At 31.4% G+C, this 26904-nt stretch overlaps 2 protein-coding genes across 3 annotated transcripts; both read left to right on the top strand.

Moving 5' to 3' along the window:
• The first annotated feature begins 9856 nt into the window (after positions 1-9856).
• Positions 9857-15221, top strand: LOC139861126 (histone-lysine N-methyltransferase ATX3-like). Of its 2 annotated transcripts, none has more exons than XM_071849426.1 (21): positions 9857-10662; positions 10767-10822; positions 10910-11111; positions 11209-11277; positions 11367-11467; positions 11558-11650; positions 11804-11939; positions 12050-12128; positions 12214-12313; positions 12410-12534; positions 12684-12829; positions 12928-13032; positions 13156-13220; positions 13495-13714; positions 13806-13892; positions 13992-14048; positions 14124-14213; positions 14306-14392; positions 14510-14584; positions 14681-14781; positions 14920-15221. In XM_071849426.1, the coding sequence occupies exons 1-21, from the start codon at positions 10168-10170 to the stop codon at positions 15008-15010; spliced, it is 2580 nt and encodes an 859-aa protein (XP_071705527.1). In that variant the 5' UTR covers positions 9857-10167; the 3' UTR covers positions 15011-15221. The 2 variants fall into 2 exon arrangements, with proteins under 2 accessions (XP_071705527.1, XP_071705526.1); XM_071849425.1 differs by having other exon boundaries at positions 11555-11650.
• Positions 15222-16339: 1118 nt separating this feature from the next.
• On the top strand, positions 16340-18211 carry LOC139862819 (putative RING-H2 finger protein ATL21A). The gene is made up of 2 exons (XM_071851452.1): positions 16340-17092; positions 17664-18211. Exons 1-2 carry the CDS (start codon positions 16408-16410, stop codon positions 18101-18103), a joined length of 1125 nt encoding a protein of 374 aa, XP_071707553.1. The 5' UTR covers positions 16340-16407; the 3' UTR covers positions 18104-18211.
• Positions 18212-26904: the final 8693 nt, after the last annotated feature.

Below are 26904 nucleotides of genomic sequence, written 5' to 3'. Positions count from 1 at the left end.
ATATAAACATCACCATCCTATGTTTATCATCATCATCATTTTATGCGTTATAGCATCATCCTTAATATTCATCATCCAACTCATAACACTATCACATCTTTTATATCATTATCAATTTTGAAAACCACACAACAATATAGCAGCAGCCCAAACGTAACCCAATTAACTCCCGGCCCAAACATAACCCGAATCTCAGTCCATAAACTAACTTAACGTCCAGTTTTCTTTGTGTTAGACTTGTATTTTGCTACGTGAATATAAACAGCTGGAGGCTAGTGGGGTTCGGTAATTAGTTTATAAATAACACAAGACAAATTGCAGCCACCTTAATATTTAATTAGGAGTGGGAATGCCACTGTCGGCCAACAACAATAAAAAAAAATAAAACGCAAGGTAGTAGCACAAGCATACTTTATTTATAAGGTTTTCAATAGTAGTGGCTATTAACAAGCTTTTGTGTAGGTGTTTGTTTGTCAGACCAAAAAGAAACGAAATAATAGCAGCACGTACGGCAGCTATAACTAATGGTGGTGATGGTTGCTGTGATTTCGGTCACATTGAGATGAGAGAAAGTGAAGAGAGGGAGAGAAGGTTGTGGTGGTGGTGGCGGTTATTTGTCGCTGCGTTACACAGGGAGGAGAAACAAGCGTAGTAGCTGCAGAAACGATCCGTAGTAAAAATACTTATGGTTTTGTTTGCAACAGAAACGCGATGGTAGTGATGGATGGTAGCATTTAACATTAAATGATGGCGGTTATTGAGGTTGTAAAGTGGGGTCACGGTGGTGATAACTTCTTTGTTCGAGCCGTGTTTAAACACGAGAGATAGAGAAATATATATAGAAGGAGGGGTAGCGAGAAGGTGGTGTGGATATATAGTAGCATAACCGTAATAGTAAACGGGTGTTGGTTTGGGTTCTCGTGAAAAACATAGGCAATTAGAATTTGAAACGAGTTGCCCGTTGATAGTTATATGGAGGTGACGATCGATGATGGATTTATGAAGAAAGAGAAACTGAAAGTAACAAGACAATAGGTTCGGTTGTGGTTTGTGTAATCGAAAGTGGTTATCGATGGTTCTTGATTTTGGGTCATGGGTTATAAATATCAAGGGAGAGTTTATATATTGTGAATATTATCTTCCTCTATATGTGTAAAGATGTTAGTTAGGTAAGGAAGACAAAAGGAGACAAAAGCAAACAAAAGATAGTGGGTTTTGTTTAGCGAATTTCATAATGCGTACCAGATGTATATACTTACAAATTCAGTTACGGATCATATCAATATCAATATATAGAGTAATATAATCATAATTTGTAATCATGTGGAAAAGAAGGAATAGGACAGCAGTCGGATCAACTAACTTGTTTCGGTGTCGACATATATAATATTAATAATAAACAAAATAATATGATATTTATTATATAAAAGAAACGTGTGGTGGATGATTGAATAAGGTGAAGAAACAAAACATCCTGGTCCCGGGGGTCCTCTAATATATGTATATGTATATTCTCGTGAAGAAGAAAAATCAATTATTAGAGACTATCATTGGAACCCCACACTCTTGACTAGCCAACACCTTTATTGTTTACATTAAAACTTTTGAATATTCCTTGTACATACTCTACCGACATAATTGATATTGGATATTTCTGATGGCCCAACATGTAGGGATAAATGGTTTGAGATCATAATTCAAATTGTAATCCAATTAACAATGATCCAGTAGCTATTTAACATAACTAGTTGAATTGATATATAAATATGTATATATCTTAAGAACAAGTAAGTTATTTTCATTTTTAATTTTAATAATAAAATCACATAATATTTTAAATTATATTTCAATTTATTATATCTATGTATGTATATATATATATATATATATATATATATATATATATATATATATATATACTTATTTACAATAATTGTTCGTGACTCGTCGGGAATAATCGAAGGTCAATTGCATATATGAAACAGTTCAAAATTTTTGAGACTCAACTTAACAGTATTTCTTATCGTGTCAAAAATAATAATTCGTATCGAGAGTTTGGTTTAAAATTAGTCGAAATTATATAAAGATCAAGTTTAAATTAGGTCGGAAATTTTCGGGTCGTCACAAAAATATTGATTATAACATATGAAACTAAACAATTCTTCAAGTTTGCCACTTGATTTCATCTTAAACCTCAATTGTATCTTGACGATTACAATCTGCATTCAAACCTTTCATGATTCTTGAAAACACTTCAATCGAGAAGATGAACCAACCGCACTTCATCTACGGAAGGAAAGATTTATGCATATAGTCATGCACCTGAAAACCACTCGGAACCTGAGTAAACGTTTAACACGTACCTATGCTAGCTCCTTTGGCATTATTATTACCGAAAATAACTTTGCAACTCCTGTTCGAGATAGCTAATTTTGTCACAGCTCCAGCAAGTCAATTTCGATTTTTTTCGTCCGAAACAACCTTATTATAACCTCGATATGTATATGTGCTCTTTTATTGTTACCAGGGAACCTTTTATATTCCACCATATTACTATCAGCGCTTAATCATCTAAAAACACAATTCTCTTGAACTTACCTCGGATTGATAATCGATGATTCGGATATGTTAGCATTAAATGCAGAGGAAACAGCAAAATTGTAGATGGTCTAAACGGCCAAAAGTTTGATAATAAAGAATGGAAGGTTGGGAATGCTCGATAGAAAATTTAGTACTGAAAAACGGATTGAGCTAACCTTGAAGGAGACCGAGAACAAATACAAGGATCAAACTCTATATTCAAAGAATCTAGGTAATTCTGGATCCAATGAAATCTTCAACAAATATCTTGCTCCGAAGTCATGTTAAATCTTGTGGAAAAATCTTTCTTCATCAACCTCCGATCTTAGAAATTCCAAATTATCATCATAAATATTTTTGATATTTCTGAAGATATCTTCATAAATATTCTCGTCCAATATTAATTATCTCTCCGCGCGATCTGTGTTATTTCATAAAAGAAAACTGTTTTAGTTTCTATATTCTAAAAAGTTCGAATTTAAATTATGAATGTTTTTGAAGTAGTGTTGGGAACTGATGCATGAGTTAGTATAATATTATGACACTTGATCAACGTGATTATATTACAGTAAGTCATGCTGAGTTTCTAATGGAATGTGATGATTCACAGATTATAACGTCATCATGTGCCATTTACACGACTCTTACATTCTACCTAATCTATAAATATATCAAGAACATATTCTCTTGATAAGTCCTATCTATTCTCTTGAATTCTGGTAAATTAACCAATCCAGATCATGCTATCACAATCTCTCTTAGAACGTGAGTCATGTTCAATCAAAATTTCATACCTACAAATTCTGGACCATTACTTGCTTAATTTAAAGTCGGAAAGAGAAAACAAAAGCATGGAGCTCTGAAATATAAGGGAGGATATAAATCCCGATAACAACACATAAATTACAAACCGTGTATGTCAATGTTTATCGCAACATAAAGATACGGGAGAATTAAAAACACTATAACCCAAGGGCGAAGTAGAAGAAAACAGATTCCTCCAGTGGAAGTTGGAAAAGGAAAATTATTGTTGCGATAGTGAGGATAAGGACAAGGATCAGAACTGGATTAAGCATTTTCACAATCTTTTGAATTTGAAAATTAAGTATAGAAATGATGAAAATAATGGAACGGAAAAAGTTTAATTTATAATGGGAATATCAGACAGAGTAATCGAGGCAGATCACCGTATTTAATTATAGAGATCTTAATTTCCTTATTCGCCGAAGAATCAAATCTTTTAGATTTCGAAGATTTTCTTTAAATCCCTTGAATTCTGGAATTCAACCATTACTACGTCAAAAGTTAAGACGAAACTTTTCACTCTTTGGTGATAGCTTCACTCGTACTCTTCGAATAATCGAATTGATTTATCCCTATCACTCTATAGTAATAAAACTCTATTTATCAACTCATACCCGTCATGAAAACATTTTTATGGTTAACCATGATGACCTTACTCAAATTTCGAGACGAAATTTCTTTAACGGGTAGGTACTTTGACGACCCGGGAATTTTCGACCAAATTTAAACTTAATCTTTATATAATTTCGATATGATAAGCAAAGTCTATTTATTTGAGTCTCAAAATTTGTGGAAGCAGTTTACATGAATTCATACATTTGACTACTCTCGACGATTCACGAACAATTGTGTGTGTAAATGATTATGTATATATATATATATATATACATATAAATGAAAGTGTATATTTGAATTAATAAAATACACTTTAATCAATTGGAATTAAGAATGTAAAACAATAAATAAAATGATTAAGCTACTATTAAAATAAATATAAATATTCAGTATATGTTATTATATCATATTAATAATAAAAACTAAGTACAAGTTAAAATATTAAAGATATATTACTAACCCTACTTTCATTATAAATGTTAATACTTGTAATATTATATAAAATATATATATATATATATAATTTGATAGGTATAAGTTATTATATTATTATTATCAATATTATTATCATGATAAGTATTAATAGCATTATTATTATTTTAGAAATTATCAAAATTATTATAAGTATTGTTATTTTTATACAATTTATTATTATCATTAATGTTGTTATTATTATTAAGATTATTATTAAGATTATTGTTAATAATTATTATTATCATTGTTATTTATGTCATTATTATTATTTTTACTTTTATTATTATTATTATTATTATCCTTAATAATATCATTGTTATTATAACTAGTAGTAAAATTATAATTTTAGTTGTTATGATTAATATTAGTATTAATATTAGATATTATCATTATTATTATTATAGATTATCAACATTATTATTATAAAAGTAATATAATTCATTAATATTATCATTAATAACATTATCATTAACATTATTATTAACAATTATTGTATCATTACTAGTAATATTATTATTATTAGCATGATAATTATTATTAAAGTTAACAGTATTACTTATATTTTTTTTAAATATCAGTATTATTTATTATTATAAATTATATTATCATTACTAATATTTTGATTATTAATAATATATATTTATACTTATTAATAAAAATGTATAAATGGAAATAGATTGAATCCAGTCTCCTTGTTACAATCAAACTATAAAAAATCTTGTTTCTGATCTCCTAAATCGAATCAAATCACAGATAATAACAAATTCAGTTACAAATCAAATTCAACTTTATTTTTTTATTTATTTTTCTTTCTTCTGACCAATATAGTTGTCAAATTTTGTTACACGTCTTAATCGATTTGCAATACAGCCAAATCATCTTTAATAGTTTAAAACGTTTGACTTTTATCTGTATATATTACTATCATTCCTACAAATTCAAAAATCATACGTTAATTATATAAAAACCCAGACAATATCTCTGTTATGGTAACTTTTTAGCAAAACCCTGAATCTGAATCGAATTTCAAATTGTATAAATGCTAAGTTGTTAGAAACCTTTCACTCAAACTATCTGCAAAAGATTTTCCTCCAATTCTTTCTATCGAATTCAAATTTTGAAGTTAAACCTTATTTCTAAAAAGTCAAACGAAGTGTTCATAGAGAAATTCGAGCTCAGTTTGGTGTATTCAGTTAAATTGAAGTTTTAGAAAGTTTCTAATGATGATTTAGAATCTTTTTCATATTATGATCGTGGTCTCAAACACTCTACAATTTCAAATTGGAATTGGAGTTGAACGGGTTCTTCAAACCATATGTTTCAAAATTATTTTGTTTTAAATATCTATTTAAAAGTGTTTAAATCAATGAATAAATTTTGCTATACATTCTAAATCCTAATAAATTGGTTAATTGCTGGTTTCGATCTCTGGTCATCTGAAGTGAATTGAAGAAGAAAAGGCAGATAAGTTAATACGGGTTATATATAAACGAAATCCATTATAATTGAGAAAAACGTAATTAGTCGAGTGGTTCAGCATGTTTGGTGTGTAACGAGAGGTCGGGGGTTCGAGTCCGGGCAGGAGCGTTATTTTTCTAAGGCCTACTTCTTGAGGTAGTATTCATTATTATTATTATTATTATTATTATTATTATTATTATTATTATTATTATTATTATTATTATTATTATTATTATTATTATTATTATTATTATTATTATTATTATTAGTATTATTATTATTGTTGCTATTACTATTATTAACATTGATATTTTTAGTATTACAATTGTTATTAATACAAATATTATAATTATAATTATAAGTATTAGAAACATTAATTATCATTAATACTTTTATAAGTAAGATTATTATAAAATTTGTCATTTTAGTATTATTATTATTACTAATATGATTATGATTAATATTAACATTAGTATCATTTTTGAACTATTAGTATTATTAATCTTATAATTAGATAAAAGTATCATTACTAACAATATCATTATTATTATTAAAATTATCATGTTTAATAAAGTTATTGTTAGTATTATTATTATTCTTTGTAAATCATTAATATCAAAACTCTCATTTTTTAATCAAATAAATAATTTGTATATAAAACATATTAACATTATTTATATAAAAACTTATATACAACAAATTAGGCATTCTTTAGATATAGACATATTACTATAACTATATAAATAATAATCATTTTCAAATATATATACGAACTAAATATATAATATATAAAGTTATAAGATATGAAATTGTTCGATTACGAGTATATATTTTAATATATATATATACTTAATATAGGTTCGTGAATCCGAGGTCAACCTTACACTTGTTAAATGACGTCATATGTATTTTTACTACAGAATACAGTATTGTGAGTTTCATTTGCTCCCTTTTTAATTGTTTTTGCAATATATATTTTTGGGCTGAGAATACATGCGCTGCTTTTATAAATGCTTTACGAAATAGAGACAAGTGATTAAAATGATATTCTGCGGATTGATGTGCTAGGTAATTTAGTTACATGTTATAAGAGCATGTAAGCGCGAATCCTAAAGATAGATCTATCGGGCTTAACACCCCCATCCTGTAGGCTGCACTAGACATAAGAGCTAGTGGGCGGATGTTTAGTACTTCGAGGATTATTTATACACTTGCGAGTGTACATATCAATCTTTGCGAAGATGACTTATTATATTATTGTTAAGGTTGGTTACTGAGGCCTCAACATAAGCAGAACGGTTTTATACACTTGCGAGTGTACATATATTTATAAACGAAAATCTTGTGGTCTATTAATATATTGAAATGATTGTTATGATAAACTTATGAACTCACCAACCTTTTGGTTGACACTTTAAAGCATGTTTATTCTCAGGTATGAAAGAAATCTTCCGCTGTGCATTTGCTCATTTTAGAGATATTACTTGGAGTCATTCATGACATATTTCAACAGACGTCGCATTCGAGTCGTTGAGTTCATCAAGATTATTGTTAAGTCAATTATAGTTGAATATATTATGAAATGGTATGCATGCCGTCAACTTTCGATGTAAAGGAAGTTTGTCTTTTAAAAACGAATGCAATGTTTGTAAAATGTATCATATAGAGGTCAAGTACCTCGCGATGTAACCAAATGTAATGTATTCGTCCAGATGGATAAGGACGGGTCGTTATAGTGGCAGATCCAGAAATTTTTTTCACGGGGGGCGAATTTTTTTTAAAACGTAGGGAATTTTTGTGTGTGCAAAATATAGAGTTTTTTGACAAAATTTGAAGGTTTTTGGGCAAAATACGAAGGTTTTGGGGCAAAATATGAAGGGTTTGGGGCAAAAAAAAAATTTCCACCGGGGGCAAAATTGAAAAACCGAAAAAATTTGCACTAAAATTTCGAAATCCACCGGGGGCGGGAGCCCCCCTCTTAATACACTAGATCCGCCAGTGCCCATATTTAAAATTGGGTTTCTAGGCCACCCAAAGTTATCTTTTTGTATTTACAGGTCACCTATATTCGAAAATAATTTTGTAGGTAATTCAAGTTCGCGTGTTCTTCCATTGGTACTAAATCTGGCTAAAATCTTATTAGAAAAATGTAAAAAACAACACAAATAACCAAGTGTTTCTTAATTAACGTTATTTATATGACGATTAATTTATAGCAAATACACGAGTATCAGAGGCGAAGCCAGGAATACAGAATAGGGGATGCTTACGGACAGTGGCGGAAGCAGTATTTTTTTTTCACCGGGGGCAAAAAAAATTAAAACCGTATCAATTTTTTAGTCAAAATATGGAGGTTTTTGGGCAAAAAATAGAGGCTTTTAGGCAAATTATGAAGGTTTTGGGGTAAATTTTGGAGAATTTTGAACAAAATTTGATGATTTTAGAGGAAAATATGTAGGTTTTGAGAAAAAATGGTTATAATAATAAAGTTATATATATATAAACAATAAAGATTTAATGAACTAAAGAAACTTTGAAAAGAAAAACAATTACTCCGTAGACTAGAACTAGACTCACAAAATTAGTGAATCGTCTTTAACTCTTTATCGTAATTACACGCTTAAATCACTATATTCTTCATTAGATATGTGTATAACATAACGTTAAGGGGAAAAATAAATTTTAATTAGAGGCTTATATTATACTCCGTAAAACTTAGGGAGTAAATACAATGATATTAAATAAATAAATATTAGAAAGTGGAGACAGGAACTAACTGATACAAGTCCAAAAAATTTACGGAGTATAAAGTCTATAACAATTTTTAAGGAGAAAATTAACTTTAACTAGGGATTGATAATTAAATAGCAAACTTTAAGAGGACCGAAATGATCTATAGGTAAAAATAGGAGAGTGGAAACTGAAATATAATAAAGATATTGGTACTTGTGTCATCTTCCTCATCCACCATCTACAATTGAACTAAAAAACTCCATTAAAGTAGAATTCTGAACTCTCGATTTTTTGAAAAGCAAACTATAGGGGATGCTTGAATCTTGAAAATATTTTTTCTCCATTGAAATACAAATTATATAGTGTATACAGAAACATGATTAGGGGATGCTTGACACCCCAAGCATCCCTACTAGCTCCGCCATTGACGAGTATTTACATTTTTATATAATTTTTTATAAAGAGTTTTAGTCGGAATTAATATATATGTAACAACATACGAATTTGGATGGTCTATGAATCATTTTCAAATATGGGTGGCATATAAACACAAATAGTTAAACTTGGATGGCCTACAAAAACATTTTCGAATATGAGTAGCCTACAAACACAATACGATATACTTTGGTGGCCTCTCGATATATAATCCCTTTAAAAATTTGACATTTTTTTCGACACATTTGTATTACCCAAACTATGTGAATACATGAAAATTTTCTATGTTTATTTCAGATGTCTCGTATTTAGATTTTTGGGGTCTTCGGCACTTCCCAATTCTTGATAGTTTCTATATTAGTCGGGTCGACGTGAAATCCCGGTAGAAAAAATTCTGCTTCCGCCACGGAATCTAACAGTTGTGTGTTTCAAGTAGTTGATATTCATGTTTGTTTATGTTTATATGGCTTATTGAAACTTTGACACTTTGACACTTTATTGATTTGTGTTATCGATTGACGAAATGCGTAGTATATATCTTGCGGAGAGGAACTATTCTAAACCTTGGAGACCACGTTTGGATGAAGGCACTAACTTTGCACACACGCAAATAGTCCAGGGACAATTACGTAAATTTCTTAATATTTATATTTTACACAAAAATTATTTTTTAAATAATATCTCCCCTGCAAATACACATATACCCTCCTCTGCTTCGTTTCTTTGTTTCAATTCTCTTTAATTGATTGTTACATAATCCTTCCTTAATTAAATTCGCTTCAATTTCATCTTCACGTTCTTGAATAATCTCATCTATCCTCTTTCGATTCTTGAATTAGGGTTTATCAATGTTCTTCGAATCGCATTCACCTCTCTCGAGTCTATTGATAATCCCTAATTCCAACCGTTTTCTTCAGTTTTCGTAGATTAATTAATCGATTTCAGTTATCTTTATCATCCTTTCATTCTTCAATTACATTAATTTTTCGTTAATTGCATAAATTTCAGAAATTCACTGAAATTAGGTTATTTTTTTGATATTGATGAATAAATTTTGCGGTGACGATGGTGAAATCAGAGATGCCGAACATAAAACGCTGCAAATTGAATGCAATTGAAAAGGATTTTACATTAATTGCTGATAATGAAGACTATTTAATTGAGTATAACAATAACAATGTTGATTTTAAGTTGAATTTATGGAATAATGAGTGTATTAATAAAAGGAAGAATTTATATTTTGATTCTGAGTTATTATTATCCAAGAAACAGATTGTGGAAGTGGATGTATGTTATGTAGATGATGTAAATGTGAATTTGGGTACCAATTATGTTGTGAATGGGAGTAATAAGGTGAAGAATGAAAAATTGAATAGTTTTTATGGAGTTGAAGATTTTGTTGCAGGTGATATTGTTTGGGCGAAATGTTCGAATCGGTTTCCTGCTTGGCCTGCTGTTGTGATTGACCCACATCATGAAGCACCTGCTTCTGTATTGAAAGCTTATGTTCCTAATACTGTTTGTGTTATGTTTTACGGGTACTCGAAAAGAGGAACCCGGGTAGGTTACTAATCTCTCATACTTATGAATCTTTATAATATATGTATGTATATATATATATATAGGTTAGATTAAGTTCTAAGTGATGATTTTTTGATGTGTAGGATTATGCATGGGTGAAGGGTGGAATGATATTTCCATTTTTGGAGTATATGGAAAGGTGTGTGATGTTATTATATGGTTGTATCGTAGAATAATATTTTAGGGTATTTAATAAATTAAATAATTAATAATGAATTATCTACAGATTTCAGGGACAGACTAATTTACATGGCTGCAAGCCGGATGATTTTCGTAAGGCTATTGAAGAAGCATATTGTATAGAAAATGGCAAATTGAGTATAGGATATACGGAAATAGAAGAAGAATGTTCTTATGATCCTAATCTTGTTGAGATTCCGGTGCGAACTGCTACGGATCTTCATCTTGAATATTTTCGTCTTAAGAAGGCATGTTTTGTTTTGCAGACTTTTTTTTTTTTAAATAAGGTTTTTGTCTGAAGAAACTGTTGGTTTGATGTTTTATATGCTTATCTTTGTTTTTTAGATGTACTGTGATGGTTGTGATCTTTGGGAACCTGCGGAATGTGCCGAAAGTTCCGGCGATTTCCTCCCGGTATATCTTATTTACTACAAGTTCCGTTTTGCATGTCGTGTACTTGTTTACATTTTATTTATTATTTAATTTTAAATTAATTATAAAAGGATCTGGAAAGCAAGGAGTATTACTGCCAAGAATGCAAACGTTATTCGTCATTCGAACATATAGAACAAATAGCCATTGATGAATATCAACCAAAACTCAGGTAGTTAAAGTTTTTGACTTTGGTATTTAAACAATGAATATGAATATTTTCGTTTGGTTTGTTATTGATGATTTGATATGTGTTCAGCAGATCTACAGACAACGATGTCCAGCGTACATTACCTGATGAAATACGTGTCATCTGTAACGGCATGGAAGGGATTTATTATCCTAATCTTCATCTGTAAGATCATAATTCTCATTTAAGTAGCATGCTTCTGATTATTATCATAATACTATATAATATGGTATATATGTATATAAATATATAAATATATAATATAGATAATATACACTGGGGATGATGCTCAGTTAAACTTATGTAATTGTGTGTCAGAGTTGAGTGTAAATGTCGTTCATGTGGCAAAACGAAGCGAACTCCCTCTGAGTGGGAACGGCATGCTGGTTCTAGAGCAAAAAAGTGGAAGTCAAGCATTAAAGTCAAACGTTCGATGAAACCTCTTGGAGATGCGGTTTGTACAACTTATAATTAATTTAATGTATTATTATTATTATGTTAAATAAATAAATAGATACTTATAACTTGTTTTAATTTATCAATTGTGTACATTTTACATTGCAGCTTTTAGATTGTAATGTTGACTATCTTAAGGCCGCTTCGACTCAATTAGATGAACAACAGTTGTTTTCCTTTCTTCAAGGTAATAATAATTTTCTTTATCTTGATTTTACGAATGCCTGTTTGGAGGATTCAAGTTAATTTTTTTTTACTTATCACAAATACAGAGAAATATGAACCTGTATATACAAGGTGGACTACCGAACGATGTGCTATCTGTAGATGGGATGAAGATTATGACATTAACAAAATTATCATCTGCAACAGGTCTTACTATTATTTAAATTTATGTTTTATAGTGTATATATAATAATGTACATAGGTTAAGTAGAATAATTACAGCTTTCTTCTTGTTCATATCAGATGTGAAATAGCAGTCCATGAAGAATGTTATGGAGTCAAAGATATCGATGATTTCACATCTTGGGTTTGCAGGGCATGTGAAATACCCGAGGTTGAACGAGAGTGCTGTCTCTGTCCTGTTAAAGGTACAACATTGTTATTATTATTTATTATTTTTATTAGTATTTATATTTGGAAGGCAGTTAAAGGTACATCATTAACTTGATATTGAACTACCCTACACATTTGAAATTATTGTTATTTATTTTTCCTCTGTTACATTATGCTTCTGTAGGTGGTGCATTGAAGCCTACTGATATCGACACCTTGTGGGTCCATGTCATATGTGCATGGTTCCGACCTGAGGTTGCCTTCCTGAGTGGTGAAAAGATGGAGCCCGCAGCTGGAATTCTACGGATTCCACCTGAATCATTTGTGAAGGTAGAAACAGTATCAGAGTCTCATTGAAATCTATGAATGATTGTTGGACTGAATATATGTGAAATTTTTAATTCTATTTCTGTGTGTGTAAATTGTAGACATGTGTGATTTGCAAGCAAGTTCATGGTTCTTGCATACAGTGCTGCAAGTGTGCCACCCACTTTCATGCAATGTGTGCTTCACGGGCCGGGTACTGCGTTGAGGTAATATCTTTACTGATTTTGTGTGAAATTGCAGATTTTTCCAATAACTACGAAATTTGTTCTGTTTCTATTGTAACATAAATGGCATAACATAATATATAATATAGTAATGTAATTTTTCAGTTGCATTCGTCAGAGAAGGGTGGAAAATATAACACAAAATGGTTGACATATTGTGCTGTCCACAGGTAATGTTAAAAGTTATCTAATTATTCATCATTTCCATCAGTGTTGCGGTACTCAGAATCATTCGGGGAGTACTCGGTCAAAGTTGGTCAAAATCGGTCAAACTCAGCCAAAACCCAGGATTACTCGGAAAATCAGTCAAAATTAGTCAAACTTGGTCAACATCTGAGTACTCCCTAAAAATTCCCGACGGAGTACTCCCCGAGTAGCGATTATTGCAACATTGATTTCCCATTAAATTAGACCATTTACATGATTGTCTTGATATCGATGCAGAAGGCCGGAAGATAACGGTATCGTGATCAGGACTTCGTCAGAGGTGTTTTGTGCAAAGGGGTTGATCGAAAAGCAAAATATGAAACAGAGTTTCAGGGGTTCAAGACTCCATTTGTGTAATACAAATATTGAACTCTCTGATTCATCAACAATAGAGAATGATGATTTTGAGCCACTATCTGCTGCCAGGTGTCGCATATATAGAAGATCAACTACTAAGGTACATCACTCTTACAATACTCCATTAAATTATTGGCTAGTCATATTCGCTCGAGCCAATCTAACTTGTTAGGTTTATTTGCGTGTTTCAGAACGATGTGAACGAGGCACTTTTTCACCGAGTAATGGGCCCAATCCAGCATCCAGTAGATGCTATTGACAGTTTAACCTCTCACAATGTAATAATCTTATCACTCAACACACCGTGTTTTTTCTATTTCTTTCTTTTTTTTTTTTTTTTTTTTAAATCATATTTTTCTTGTCTTGTGTTTTTGCAGGAAATTCAAGACTTGAATACGTGCTCTACCTTTAAGGAACGACTCGACAGATTAAAGGTATACTTTGGTTACTCTTTATAAATGTTAATATCCGGACTTGTATAGCGTTCTTATCCGCGTGTTTAAATTCAGAGGATGGAAAAACGTCGTGTTTGCTTTGGTAAATCTGGAATACATGGATGGGGCCTCTTTGCACGCCGGAAGATACAAGAAGGAGATATGGTATACTTTTATATCCCTAACTCTTGAATTATATGTCGAATTTTTAATTATTATTATTTTTATTATTCTTGTGTGGATGCACATGTCTCCAGGTTCTTGAATACCGTGGTGAGCAAGTAAGGCGCAGTGTTGCAGATTTAAGGGAGGTGCAATATAGGTCTCAAGGGAAAGATTGCTACGTGAGTCAACTCATCGTGATCATTACTTGAAACTTGCTTAATTTAGCATAACTTAATTACTAGTGTATTTGACTAGTTCCTAGACTTGTTTGTGATTAATGCAATTTTGTTCCGCAGCTGTTTAAGATCAGTGAGGATATTGTAATTGATGCGACATATAAGGGTAATATGGCACGCTTAATCAATCATTCGGTAAGATTACTGCTTGGTTGTTTTTTTTTGTCTTGTGATTTTTTTAAAGTGTTTGAAATTTATAACTTGTGTTAATTGTTATTACTCTTTGAACAGTGCATGCCCAATTGTTATGCTAGGATCTTGAGTATGGGTGAACACGCGAGTCGGATTGTCCTTATTGCTAAAACCAACGTTGCTGCTGGGGATGAATTGACGTATGACTTACATATCCTTTAAATTGATATTATGTTTTGATCAATTTTGAACACTATACTTTGCATGAACCGTTATGAAGTTAACATATTATGTTTTGATCAATTTTATTTTGTATTTATGAAAATTAATGGTGACAGGTATGATTACAAATTTGAGCAAGGAGATCAGGATGAAGTTAAAGTTCCGTGTTTATGTAGAGCCCCTAATTGTCGAAATTTCATGAATTAGTAGATAACTACTGAGTAGCAAGTATAGCAAGTATACAGCATCATACACATACCTGCTTTTATTTGGCAGAATGTAAATCTTTGGCCATCTCTTTACATTTTTTCCCTTCTTGAAATTGAATATGGGCTTACTTTTTTTTTTTTTTTTCATCTTAATGAAACATTTTTTGTATATATTTCATTGAATATAAATATTTAGGCTGATTTACTTATCTAGATATGTTAATTCTGTTTGGCTGTCTGGTCATTATTATTAATTTTTTTTATTGGTATAGTAAAGTTATACTAGATACTTGAGCACCTCATTCATCTTTGTTGGTTATAGAGTATTTGTAGTTGATTATATTTAACAATAATTAATTTTTTTTCGGTTATCGAATGTAAAACTTTCGGTAGAACGCCATCAATGAACACAACCTTCACTTTTTTAATAATTTGACTAGCCGATGCTGTTGGTGTTTATACCAAATGAAAACAGTAGCTGTAACCATGATAAAAGGGGATAGGGCGAAATCGAGTTTTCAAATACAGATTAACCCTGGAATTATTAAAAATGGGACAATCATTAAATCACAATTTTGAAAACTAACACGAAAATATTAGATAATCTACTTGGTTGTTTTACCACCATTTCAAAAGATTGGCAAATTTATGAGATTGTGTATTTCAATTTGACCTTCATCTATATTAGATAATCTTTTAATTAATTGGCCGAAACTCTAGTTTATGGTTGTTTATCTATGGTACTATCAACTATTACTTCGTTGAATTTGCTTCACTAATGGGCTCATGATTCGACTTTGATTGTGATGGAGTAGTACCAAGACCGAGTTCTAAACAAGTGGGCCTTATTTTAACAGGCGGAAAGTAACAATGAAAATGGGTGGGCTGCCTGCCTGCACCAAGATAAGAATCATGTTCGTCGATTTGGGTTTTATGTTTGCTATTCAAGTGGTCACAAGGGTGTTCAAAAGGTCGATTTCGGTTGATTCAGTTTGTTTTAATAGTGTTTTATCTGTTTATTTTTTGCTACCAATAATTAAAACTTTAGACTTCCCCTCTTGTCAGCTCACCTCATTTTGAATTTTTTATTCAATTTGTAAGAATCAACTTCAACAACTATGATAAGATCTATCAAATGTAACAATTTGACACATTCTTAATGACATAAGTTCCTATCATTGACTTTATTTAAATATGGGTTATATATAACCAACAAGGTTAATTACTTGCATACAACCCCAAACACCTCTATCACAACTCACAACCAATAATTAAGCTCTTGACTTTGAACATTCTTAAAATCATAACTCATTACCAACCACATGTTCTTTCTTCCAAGTTTGTTCATTCAACAATCAACCTTAAAAACAACTTTCTAACTAACAAAATCCATATATGGATGCCTACATACTCCTTTTTTATCTCCTATTACATCCTTTTGTATCTTCATCAGCAACAACAAATTATAATGATTGTCAAACTTCATACTGTGGTCAAAACATAAATTCAGTCCACTTCCTTTTCAGATTAATCGACCAACAACCTGAAATCTGCGGTTTTCCAGGTTTCGATCTTCGCTGCGTTTTCCAAAACACGATCCTTATCGAACTCCCGAATGCTGATAACTTTGCCATCAGAAATATCAACTATCGTCATCAAACCATGCGAATTTACGACCCTTTGAATTGTCTTCCAGCTAAGTTTTCAAAATTAGACCTCTCAAATTCTCCTTTCTCAGCTTCTTACTATCGAAACTTCACTCTTTTAGCTTGTCCTGTTAATGCTAATTTATTTGGTTTTAAACCGATTAATTGCCTTAGTAATTCTTCCTTTTCGATTCTTGCTACTGATTCGAATACTTTTGTGACATCAATGACAAGTAATGAGACCGGTTGTGTGGTCTCCGAGCGGTTAAGGGTGCCGGTTAATCAACCGTACGATGACGGGTTTACGTCACAACTGGATGATGATATAACTCTAACATGGGGTGCACCTGATTGTGTAAGTTGTGAAGCAAATGGTAATTCATGTGGTTATGCTGATAATACCACACAAACAATTACATGTTTCTCCAATAACAGTAAGACATCTCTCTATATGCACTCCTTAATTTTATGAAAAATTTATAATCCTATTAATCCTAGTGAACACAATGTATAATGGCAAAAATTAGTTTGCTATACACAAAAATATATATGAAAAATTTAGTCGACTCGCATAGCGTGGAGGAAACCCAGGTAAATCAAAAAAAAAAAAAAAAAAAAAAAAAAAAAAAAAAAAAAGGTTTGGGCTCTTCTCAAGAAGGTACGGGATATTGTGTGGCTGGCTGTTGGTGTTCTGTTTTGTTGTTGCGCTGGTGGTAGACGTTTTTCCGATCGCTGTAGTTTTGTTTATTGTTTTTGTTTTTGTTTGTTTACTGCTTCTTAGTGTCACTTGTACTTAGGTATACAGTGTTTGCTTGTTTAGGCATGATTTACTTTTCATAGTTATTTGCGTTCCGCCGTTTGTTTTTTCTTCCGTTTGTTTTGGATCGGTTTGGATATACTTTGTACTGATTGTACTTGTTAATCTTCGAATCCGCTGTATGCGATTACGTTATTTGTCGGAAAAAAATAAATTCGAACCTCAACACTATTTTTTTGGATTTTCAGGTGCTCGGAAAGGATCTACTATGTTCAGAATCATAGCTTTAGTCATGGTTATACCAGCCATGATAGCCTCCCTTGCGATCGCATGTCTTATGTGTTCAAGAGATCAACGAAACGAACTGATCATGATTAGTAACTGGAGAAACACAATCACCACAGTAACACCACAAGACTCGATTGAACCACCAACAATAGTTGGTCTAGACCAAGCAACGATCGAGTCCTACAAAAAAGTTGTTTTGGGTGAAAGTAAGCGTCTTCCAGGACACGATGATGCAACATGTCCTATATGCTTATCAGAGTACAATGTCAACGAGACGGTTAGGTGTATACCCGAGTGTAGACATTGCTTCCACGCGGAGTGCATCGATGAGTGGCTTAAGATGAACGGGACATGTCCGATTTGCAGATATACTCCATCTCCTGTTCATATTGAATTGTAGCAGATATATGTTTATTTATTGCACATATTGTTTAGTTTTGTTGATTAACCAACGTGAATACAATATTTTTGTTGTAAATATCATACTTTAAATTTTCGTTACCATAAAATAAACTACTCCATCCGTGCCATATTTTTAATTGAAAGTTTAATGATATTTATTATATTAATTATTAATTATTTATTTATTGTAAATGAATATCATTTTGAGAAATATAAGGTATGTTTAACAAAATTAGATGAGAGCCGATAGCTTATAGCTTGTAACTGTTAGTTGGTAGTTGGTAGCTGTTAGTTTTGTACATGTATTTAGGTGTTTGACAGAGTAGCTGAAACTGTTACAATATAGAGTAAAATGACAAAAGACTATGAACTTTTTCTCAATCGCTAATTCAACTATTTTTTAGTTTTTTTCCTCTTTCAAAACACTTTAAGCTCTTGTAACCAAAATGAGCTTTTTACTTAGTAAGAGCTTTTTCAAAAAAGCTAGAAGCTAAAAGCTCCTAAAAACTTCAAAAAACTGGTTGTTAAACATGTTAAACATGCCCATGTAAATAATATAAAGTGATTATTTAGACAGAACATTCCAAGATCATTCGGCAAAATGAAATAGTGAAAAGTAACCAGAGTTGACAAAGTCAAAATAAAATAGTCATTAAAGCCCGGTCACTACTGAGACAAAATTACTGTCATAAAAAAGTTTACTTGCAATAATAAAATAGTATAGTATGTGACAATTGTTGCTGCTTGACTTTGGCTCATCTGGAGATTTCGTAATAACAGTTGTTAAGAATTGTAAAATTTAAACAAGACATGTAATTGATCATAATCACAACCCACATCAATAAACGAGTAATTGAACCATAAACAATAAATTAAACGTACACGGCACAAGAAGTTTACATGGTTATATCACAACTCCAATCGCATATTTTTCCTGCACACAATTACATGAGGCTAAGTTTACATTATATAGGTGAAACACAAAGCCTAAACCCTCTAGGTTTAATAACTAGTTTCCTAATCAACCACAAAAGACATGCGAAAAATCGGATTGCCAAAAATTTAGCCACCAAATAAATCTGACCACACATTCTCCCTATATGGAAGATTATCTCCCTAACTTTGAGACATATCTCCCTATACGTGAGAACATCTCCCTATACCAGAGAGCTTCTTGTTCAGCAACTTTTTGCGTTTTTAATCAAGCATCACACCTCACCAATCTCACTTAAAGATTGAACGAACCCCACTACCTCAACCGTCCAACTATGCTCACGAATACATATGGACGTATTGTGTTTAATGGGTTTTTAGGGCTTTTTATATACAGACTAGCAATTAGGGTCGTACTAGGATTCGAACCCTAGATACATACAATCATTTCTGTAACTAACTTTTGTTGATTAAATAAACAGAATCGATATTAATCTTATTCGTGGCCAACAAGTTAAATACATGAACTGGTTAAAGGTAGCATCAAATGGTTTATGCGCACTCTAGTGTACGCAACTATACCCTTATGTACATATGACATGCGACATAGACGTTGAATGTGCATCTAGATATGCTTATATCGTGCGCGAATTTAGGGGTGCACGGATTTAGGGGTACATGCGCATAGCGTGAAGGCACGTAGCTATGTGCATGATTATCGACTATTGTTTGAGAAATATTATGGCTGCGATGGCTACTACCAGATTTCGACGCCATACAAACAGGGGCGACACCCTTGATGTGTGATAATGAAGCGGCACTATATAGCAATGACATCTGTTTATCATTAAAGAACAAAGCATGTTGAAATGGATTGTTATTTTGTTCGAGAGTGTGTTAATAATGGGGAGATTAAACCATGCGCCATCAGCTCAGAATTTCATATAGTCGACATTTTCACAAAGGTTCTCGGGTCAGATCGTTTTTGAATCCTACGTAGCAAGCAGGGCCGGTCCAGTGTTTTATAGTGGATTATTATACACACTCCTTTAGTCTCGTTATGTTCTAATTTTTTAGTATTGTTGTTCCGTTACACGAATCGTGATATACATCGAGCACAAGATCAAGAGACAGAAGAGATAAAAAATCAATCAAAGATAAATGAATAATATATTAATTATTAATTTCGAGATTCTTAATCGTTTAAACAGAGAAATATTGGTTGACAAAGGAGATCGAGCATGATCTCCCTCAAGCTCTGGATTCACAAAATATGGTTCCTCAAAATTGAGTTAAACTCTTATACTTAAATGACAACTAAAACTCATATTAATCGATCGGCAAGCCCATTCCTACAGATGGGCCTTGGTCTGTGACTCATTCGTACGGATAACATTAAACTCAAGTAGGATCTTCATTGATATATGCTCATACAAATGACGAGTTTTACACATTTACATTTATCTACAATATTATAGATAACATAATTAAACTATTCACCAAACAACTACCACACAAATATGCATTTAACAAGTATTTATGTACATTGAATCTCATAATGTTCATTAAGGAGTATATTCTTCAAAATCATTATTACTCTAATAAAAAATTTATTTATAGATACTCATAAGTGTCTGATTATCCTTTATCCTCATATTCATTTATTCGGAAACCAATGTTTGTTAATGAGACATAAAAATCATACTCGTAATTAATTTTAAGATAAATGGCCCGAAAAGATAACATAAGTTACACAATTTTGACAATAAAGGTAATATGGTTTTGCTAAAGCATGATAAGAAATCTATACTTCAATTTGTCACAGAAAAGGACTATAATTTCTAAAAATGTAAAATTTGGGTAATATTGTTCAGCTCACTAACGACCGTTGGTGAAAATTGTCGGAGAGAAAATTGCATTGGAGAGAAAATTGTTGGACCATTGCCCAATATTGCTTAGATATAAAAATGACAATTTCGGGCCGAAACCTTTCAAAGCCTTCAATATATGGTGGGAATCAAAAGAGTGTGAATCACTGGTAATTGAAATTTGGGGTAAAAGGGTCGAAAGTAGAAGGTATGACTGCTTTTTTCGGGATAAACTTAAGAACGTGAAACAAGCATTACACCAATGGAGCAAAAATAAATATGGTAATCTCGATGAAGAGCTCAAAAACGCACGTTCGGCTGTTGAAGAGTGGGAGATCAAGGCAGAAAGCAATGCCCTAAGTGATCAGGATAGGGAAACTTGGATTAATGCTAGAAAACTTTGGTTACAAAGGGACCGTGAAAAAGCTCAAATGCTCAAACAAAAGGCAAGACTCAAGTGGGCGGCAGAAGGCGATGATAATACTAAACTTTTTCACTTCAATACGAAGAAGGGTCAACGCCAATAAAATCATAGGGCTCTACATACAAGGTTTATGGCAAGAAAACCCGGATAAAATTAAAAACGAAGTTTTCTCCTTTTACCAGAATATGTTCGAAAATGTTTCAGCTAGCAGCCCGGAAAAGGATAGCATTCGGGGCCTAAATTTCAACTGCATCAGCCCCCACGACTCGACATGTATAGAACAACATTTTTCTGAGACTGAAATTCTGGATGCTTTAAAAGGTTGTGACGACTCAAAAGCGCCCCGTCCGGATGGTTTCAATCTCAAATTTTACAAGAAGTTTTGGTGGCTTATCAAGGATGACCTTTGAAACGCATTCGATTACTTTTGGGAATCAAAGTCTATTTCTAGTGGTTGCAATGCCTCCTTTCTCACCTTAATCCCAAAGGTGAAGTGTCCCATGAGCCTAAGTGACTACATGCCCATCAGTTTAATTGGTAATTTCTATAAAATACTTGCTAAGCTGCTCGCTAACCGGCTTAAAAAGGTTGTTCCAAAGCTTGTAGGGATTGAACAAAGTGCTTTCCAAAAGGGAAGATTCATTCTCGATGGTATTCTGGTGGTAAACGAAGCTCTCGGTGATCTAAAGGCTAGAAAGGAAAAATGTCTGCTTTTTAAAGCAGATTTTGCGAAAGCTTTCGACAGTTTGAAAGAAAGTATTTATTAGCAGTCTTGAAGGCAATGGGCTTTGGGGATAGGTAGATATCCTGGATGGAATCATGTCTAGGCTCGGCTTCAGTTTCGGTCCTAGTAAATGGCTCACCTACTAGAGAATTCCAACTAAGTAGGGGCGTTCGGCAAGGGGATCCCCTATCACCGTATCTCTTCATCCTGGCCGCTGAAGGACATAACCAAATGATAAAGAAATCAATAAACAATAGATTGTATAAAGGTGTTGAAATCGGGTCAAAAAAGGTTTTGTTATTACACTTACAATACGCTGACGACACTATTTTTATCGGAGATTGGAGTGTCAGAAACGTTTCTAATCTAACAAAAATACTTCAATGCTTTGAAAAGTTATCCGATTTAATAGTCAACCTTGCAAAAAGCTGTCTAATCGGGACCGGGTATCATAAGATGAAATGTACCGTTCATATCGATTATAAACGTTTCATATTAATTGATTTCGTTGCGAGGTTTTAACCTCTATATGAGACGTTTTTCAAAGACTGCATTCGTTTTTAAAACAAACCATAACCTTTATTTTATCGATAAAGGTTTAAAACATTACGAAAATTCTCAAATAATGATAATCTAAAATATAGCGTTTTCACACGACCATTACATAATGGTTTACAATAATATTACACAACAATTTAAGTCTTCGAATGCAGTTTTTAAACAATATTATACAAGCATGCTGACTCCGATTCTTGTCTTTAAATTAATATGCAACAGCGGAAACTCTTAATAATCACATGAGAATAAACATCCTTAAAACGTCAACAAAAATGTTGGTGAGTTATAGGTTTAACCTATATATTATCAAATCATAATAATAGACCATAAGATTTCATTTTTTCTCCATAAATATACATCTCATATCAGGCATTTCGCAAACTGCATAGAGATAAAATCCTTTCATAAGTTGAACACCTGGTAACCGACCTTAACAGGATGCATATAGAATATCCCTATCATTCCGGGACTCTCATCGGATATGACAAATCGACGTACTAAAGCATCCGTAACTCGGATGAGGCTTGTTGGGCCAAATAGATCTATCTTTAGGATTCGCGTCAATTAGGGGCCATTTCCCTAATTCTTAGGCTACCAAGCTAAAAAGGGGCATATTCGGTTCGATAATCTAACATAGAAAGTAGTTTCGATTACTTGTGTCTATTTTGTAAAACATTTATAAACTGTATATATTCTCATCCCAAAAATAATAGATTTTAAAAGTGGGACTATAACTCACTTTCACAGATTTTTACTTTGCCGGAAATAAGACTTGGCCACTGGTTGATTCATGAACCTATAACAAATATATACATATATATCAAAGTATGATCGAAATATATTCACAACATTTTTATTACATTTTAATGATTTAAGTTTGTTAAGTTAGCAGTCCATCGTTAGTAATCTACAACTAATTGTCCATAGCTAATAGTACATAAATAAATCAATATATATTATCTCGAATCAATCCACGACCCAGTGTATACAAGTCTCAGGCTAGATCATAACTCAAAGTATATATATTTTAGAATCAACCTCAACCATGTATAGCAAACTCTGGCATTATAGCATATAGAGTGTCTATGGTTGTTACAAATAATATATATAGATGACGTCGATATGATATGTCAAAACATTGTATACGTGTCTATGGTCTATTAAGATTACATAATATGTTAGAGTACATGTATAATACAATATAAGATAATTAAGTTATGGTTAGAATAGATTTGTTACAAATTTCACGTAGCTACAACAAGCAAAAATATTCAATTTTGTTTTCCCCATAACTTCTTCGTTTTAAATCCGTTTTGAGCGATTCAAGTTGCTATGGTTTCATAATGAACTGAAATTTATGAAACTAAACAGAAAAAGTATAAGTTTATAGTTAGAAATACAGGTTACAAGTCATTTTTGTAAGAGGTAGTCATTTCAGTCGAAAGAACGACGTCTTGATGACCATTTTGAAAAACATACTTCCACTTTGAGTTTAGCCATGATTTTTGGATATAGTTTAATGTTCATAAGAAAAATAATTTTCCCAGAAGGACAACTTTTAATTCAAAGTTTATCATAGTTTTTAATTATCTAACCCAAAACAGCCCCCAGTTTCACTACAACGGCGTATGTCCAGTTTTACGGTGTTTTTCGTGTTTCCAGGTTTTAAATCATTAAGTTAGCATATCATAAAGATATAGAACATGTATTTAGTTGATTTTAAAATTTAAGTTAGAAGGATTAACTTTGTTTGCGAACAAGTTTAGAATTACTAAACTATGTTCTAGTGATTACATGTTCAAATCTTCGAATAAGATAGTTATTGAAAGGACCCGTCCTAATCCATCTGGACGAATACATTACATTTGGTTACATCGTGAGGTACTTGACCTCTATATGATACATTTTACAAAAATTGCATTCATTTTTAAAAGACAAACTTTCATTTCATCGAAAGTTGACGGCATGCATACCATTTCATAATATATCCAACTATAATTGACTTAATAATAATCTTGATGAACTCAACGACTCGAATGCAACGTCTTTTGAAATATGTCATGAATGACTCCAAGTAATATCTCTAAAATGAGCCAATGCACAGCAGAATATTTCTTTAATACCTGAGAATAAACATGCTTTCAAGTGTCAACCAAAAGTTTGGTGAGTTTATTAGTTTATCATAATCAATCATTTCCATAATTTTAATAGACCACAAGATTTTTATTTTTCGTTTCAATATACATCTCATATCAGGCATTTCGTACAAACTGCATAGAGATAAAAATCATTCATATGAACACCTGGTAATCAACATTAACAAAACGCGTCTAGAATATCTCCATCATTCCGGGACTCTCATCGGACATGATAAAATCGAAGTACTAAAGCATCCGTAACCCAGATGAGGTTTGTTAGGCCCAATAGATCTATCTTTAGGATTCGCGTTAATTAGGGTTTCTGTTCCCTAATTCTTAGATTACCAGACTAAAAAGGGTGATATTCGATTCGATAATCCAACCATAGAATGTAGTTCCGATTACTTGTGTCTATTTCGTAAAACATTTATAAAAGCGCATGTCTTCTCAGTCCCAAAAAAATATATATTGCAAAAGCATTTAAAAAGGGAGCAAATGAAACTCACAATACTGTATTTTGTAGTAAAAATACATATGACGACATTGAACAATGCAAGGTTGGCCTCGAATTCACGAACCTATATCAAGTATGTATATTAACACATATAACAATATTCAAATAAATATATATTTTGATATTAGTAATATATTGTGATATTAAATTTAATATTAATAATTACTTAAATATATTTATTTTATATATATCTTATTAAATTGTTATAATAATCTATTATATACTTTATTAAAATATTTGGATAAGTACTTAGTATTAATATTCTTAAATACTCATAATTTTTAATATGATAACATTTTTAATAATTTCGAGTTATATTAAAACGTAAATGAACAAAAAGTATTTTATTAGTAAAAGTATTATACTTTTTATATATACTTCTATATATTTAATGTTTGTATTTAACTTATAATATCTATATCTATCTATTTAGTTTGAGATCCTAAAAATATAGTTATATTTTATTTACAAAATATATTTAAAACTAAAGTTATAGTTAGTAATATATACTTATAATAATAATAATGATAAAAATAAAATAAAAAAAATTATGATAATTCTAATAATAATAAAAATGATAATTTTAATAATAATATCAATACTCATAATAATTCTTATATTAATATTAATGTTAAAATAATAAAAATAATGAGAATAATAATGATAATAATAATTATAATTACAATAATAATATTTTTATCATAATCAAATTTACATTTATTATACTTAAATCTTAATCTTAATATTATATCATAATACTTTTAATCATAAATAATTATATACAATTGTAGTATAACATAATTAATTCGTTATCTTAATATGACTAAGACATATTTGATTATTCATACTATTAAAATTTTAATTATTTATACCGTTTAAATTTTATACTCCATCTTTATTATAATTAGCTTAACTCAAGACTTTGTATCTAGTATCATCATTCATTAACGTAAATCTTTTACATGTTTTAACAAAATCATAATCCTTTATCAAAAGTTGGTCATAATCATAATACTTAACAAGTTTATCTTAATTTCATTGTGTTATATAGTATTATATATTTTAAGAATATAACAAAACTTATATTTGGGTTTTATACCTTCGAACCAAGAAAAGGAAGACGTGTTGGTGCCGTTGTTCGAGTTGGCTCACAGTCGAAATAGAAACTGGTAGTGATCCAAAATCATAAGCCCAAATTAGGCCCACCAGGATTTAAATGTTACATGTCCGTTTAGAAATTCTCGGCCCAGGTTTCAAGTCCTCCCAAAGCCAAGTGACCCAACATTTGTCTGGTCCAAAAGAGTGCAGATGGGCCATCAAACCCATCTAAAAAAAGTCCAGTTCAGAATTTGATTAATAGGTTAATTTATATGCATCTGTTGGCGACTCAAAAATGGCAATAGCAGGTTTCAACGAAAAAAATCACACGATGGTTCCTGGCTTCTTCGGTTCATCAATATCGTATTATCATCCTCATCGTCATAATCATCATAAGATCATCAACATCATTATCATAAACTATCCATCATCATCATTCTTAATCATAATCATAATATAATCATAATATAATCATAATCATAACATAATCGCAAACACATCATAATCATAATTATAACATGATTTTTAATCATAATCATAAC

This window comes from Rutidosis leptorrhynchoides, chromosome 8 (assembly GCF_046630445.1).
Source record: "Rutidosis leptorrhynchoides isolate AG116_Rl617_1_P2 chromosome 8, CSIRO_AGI_Rlap_v1, whole genome shotgun sequence".
NCBI lineage: Eukaryota > Viridiplantae > Streptophyta > Magnoliopsida > Asterales > Asteraceae > Rutidosis > Rutidosis leptorrhynchoides.
This window is presented reverse-complemented; position numbering and strand designations above follow the sequence as displayed.

What these genes read in the sequence shown, in the direction of transcription:
- LOC139861126 (XM_071849425.1), top strand. Translation starts at nt 10,168, where the DNA reads ATGGTGAAATCAGAGATGCCGAACATAAAACGCTGCAAATTGAATGCA. An exon ending in ACATATTGTGCTGTCCACAG is followed by an intron (nt 13,221 to 13,494) that starts GTAATGTTAAAA and finishes ATATCGATGCAG; the next exon opens with AAGGCCGGAAGATAACGGTA. An exon ending in GCTGCTGGGGATGAATTGAC is followed by an intron (nt 14,782 to 14,919) that starts GTATGACTTACA and finishes TAATGGTGACAG; the next exon opens with GTATGATTACAAATTTGAGC.
- LOC139862819 (XM_071851452.1), top strand. Translation starts at nt 16,408, where the DNA reads ATGGATGCCTACATACTCCTTTTTTATCTCCTATTACATCCTTTTGTA. An exon ending in TACATGTTTCTCCAATAACA is followed by an intron (nt 17,093 to 17,663) that starts GTAAGACATCTC and finishes TTGGATTTTCAG; the next exon opens with GTGCTCGGAAAGGATCTACT.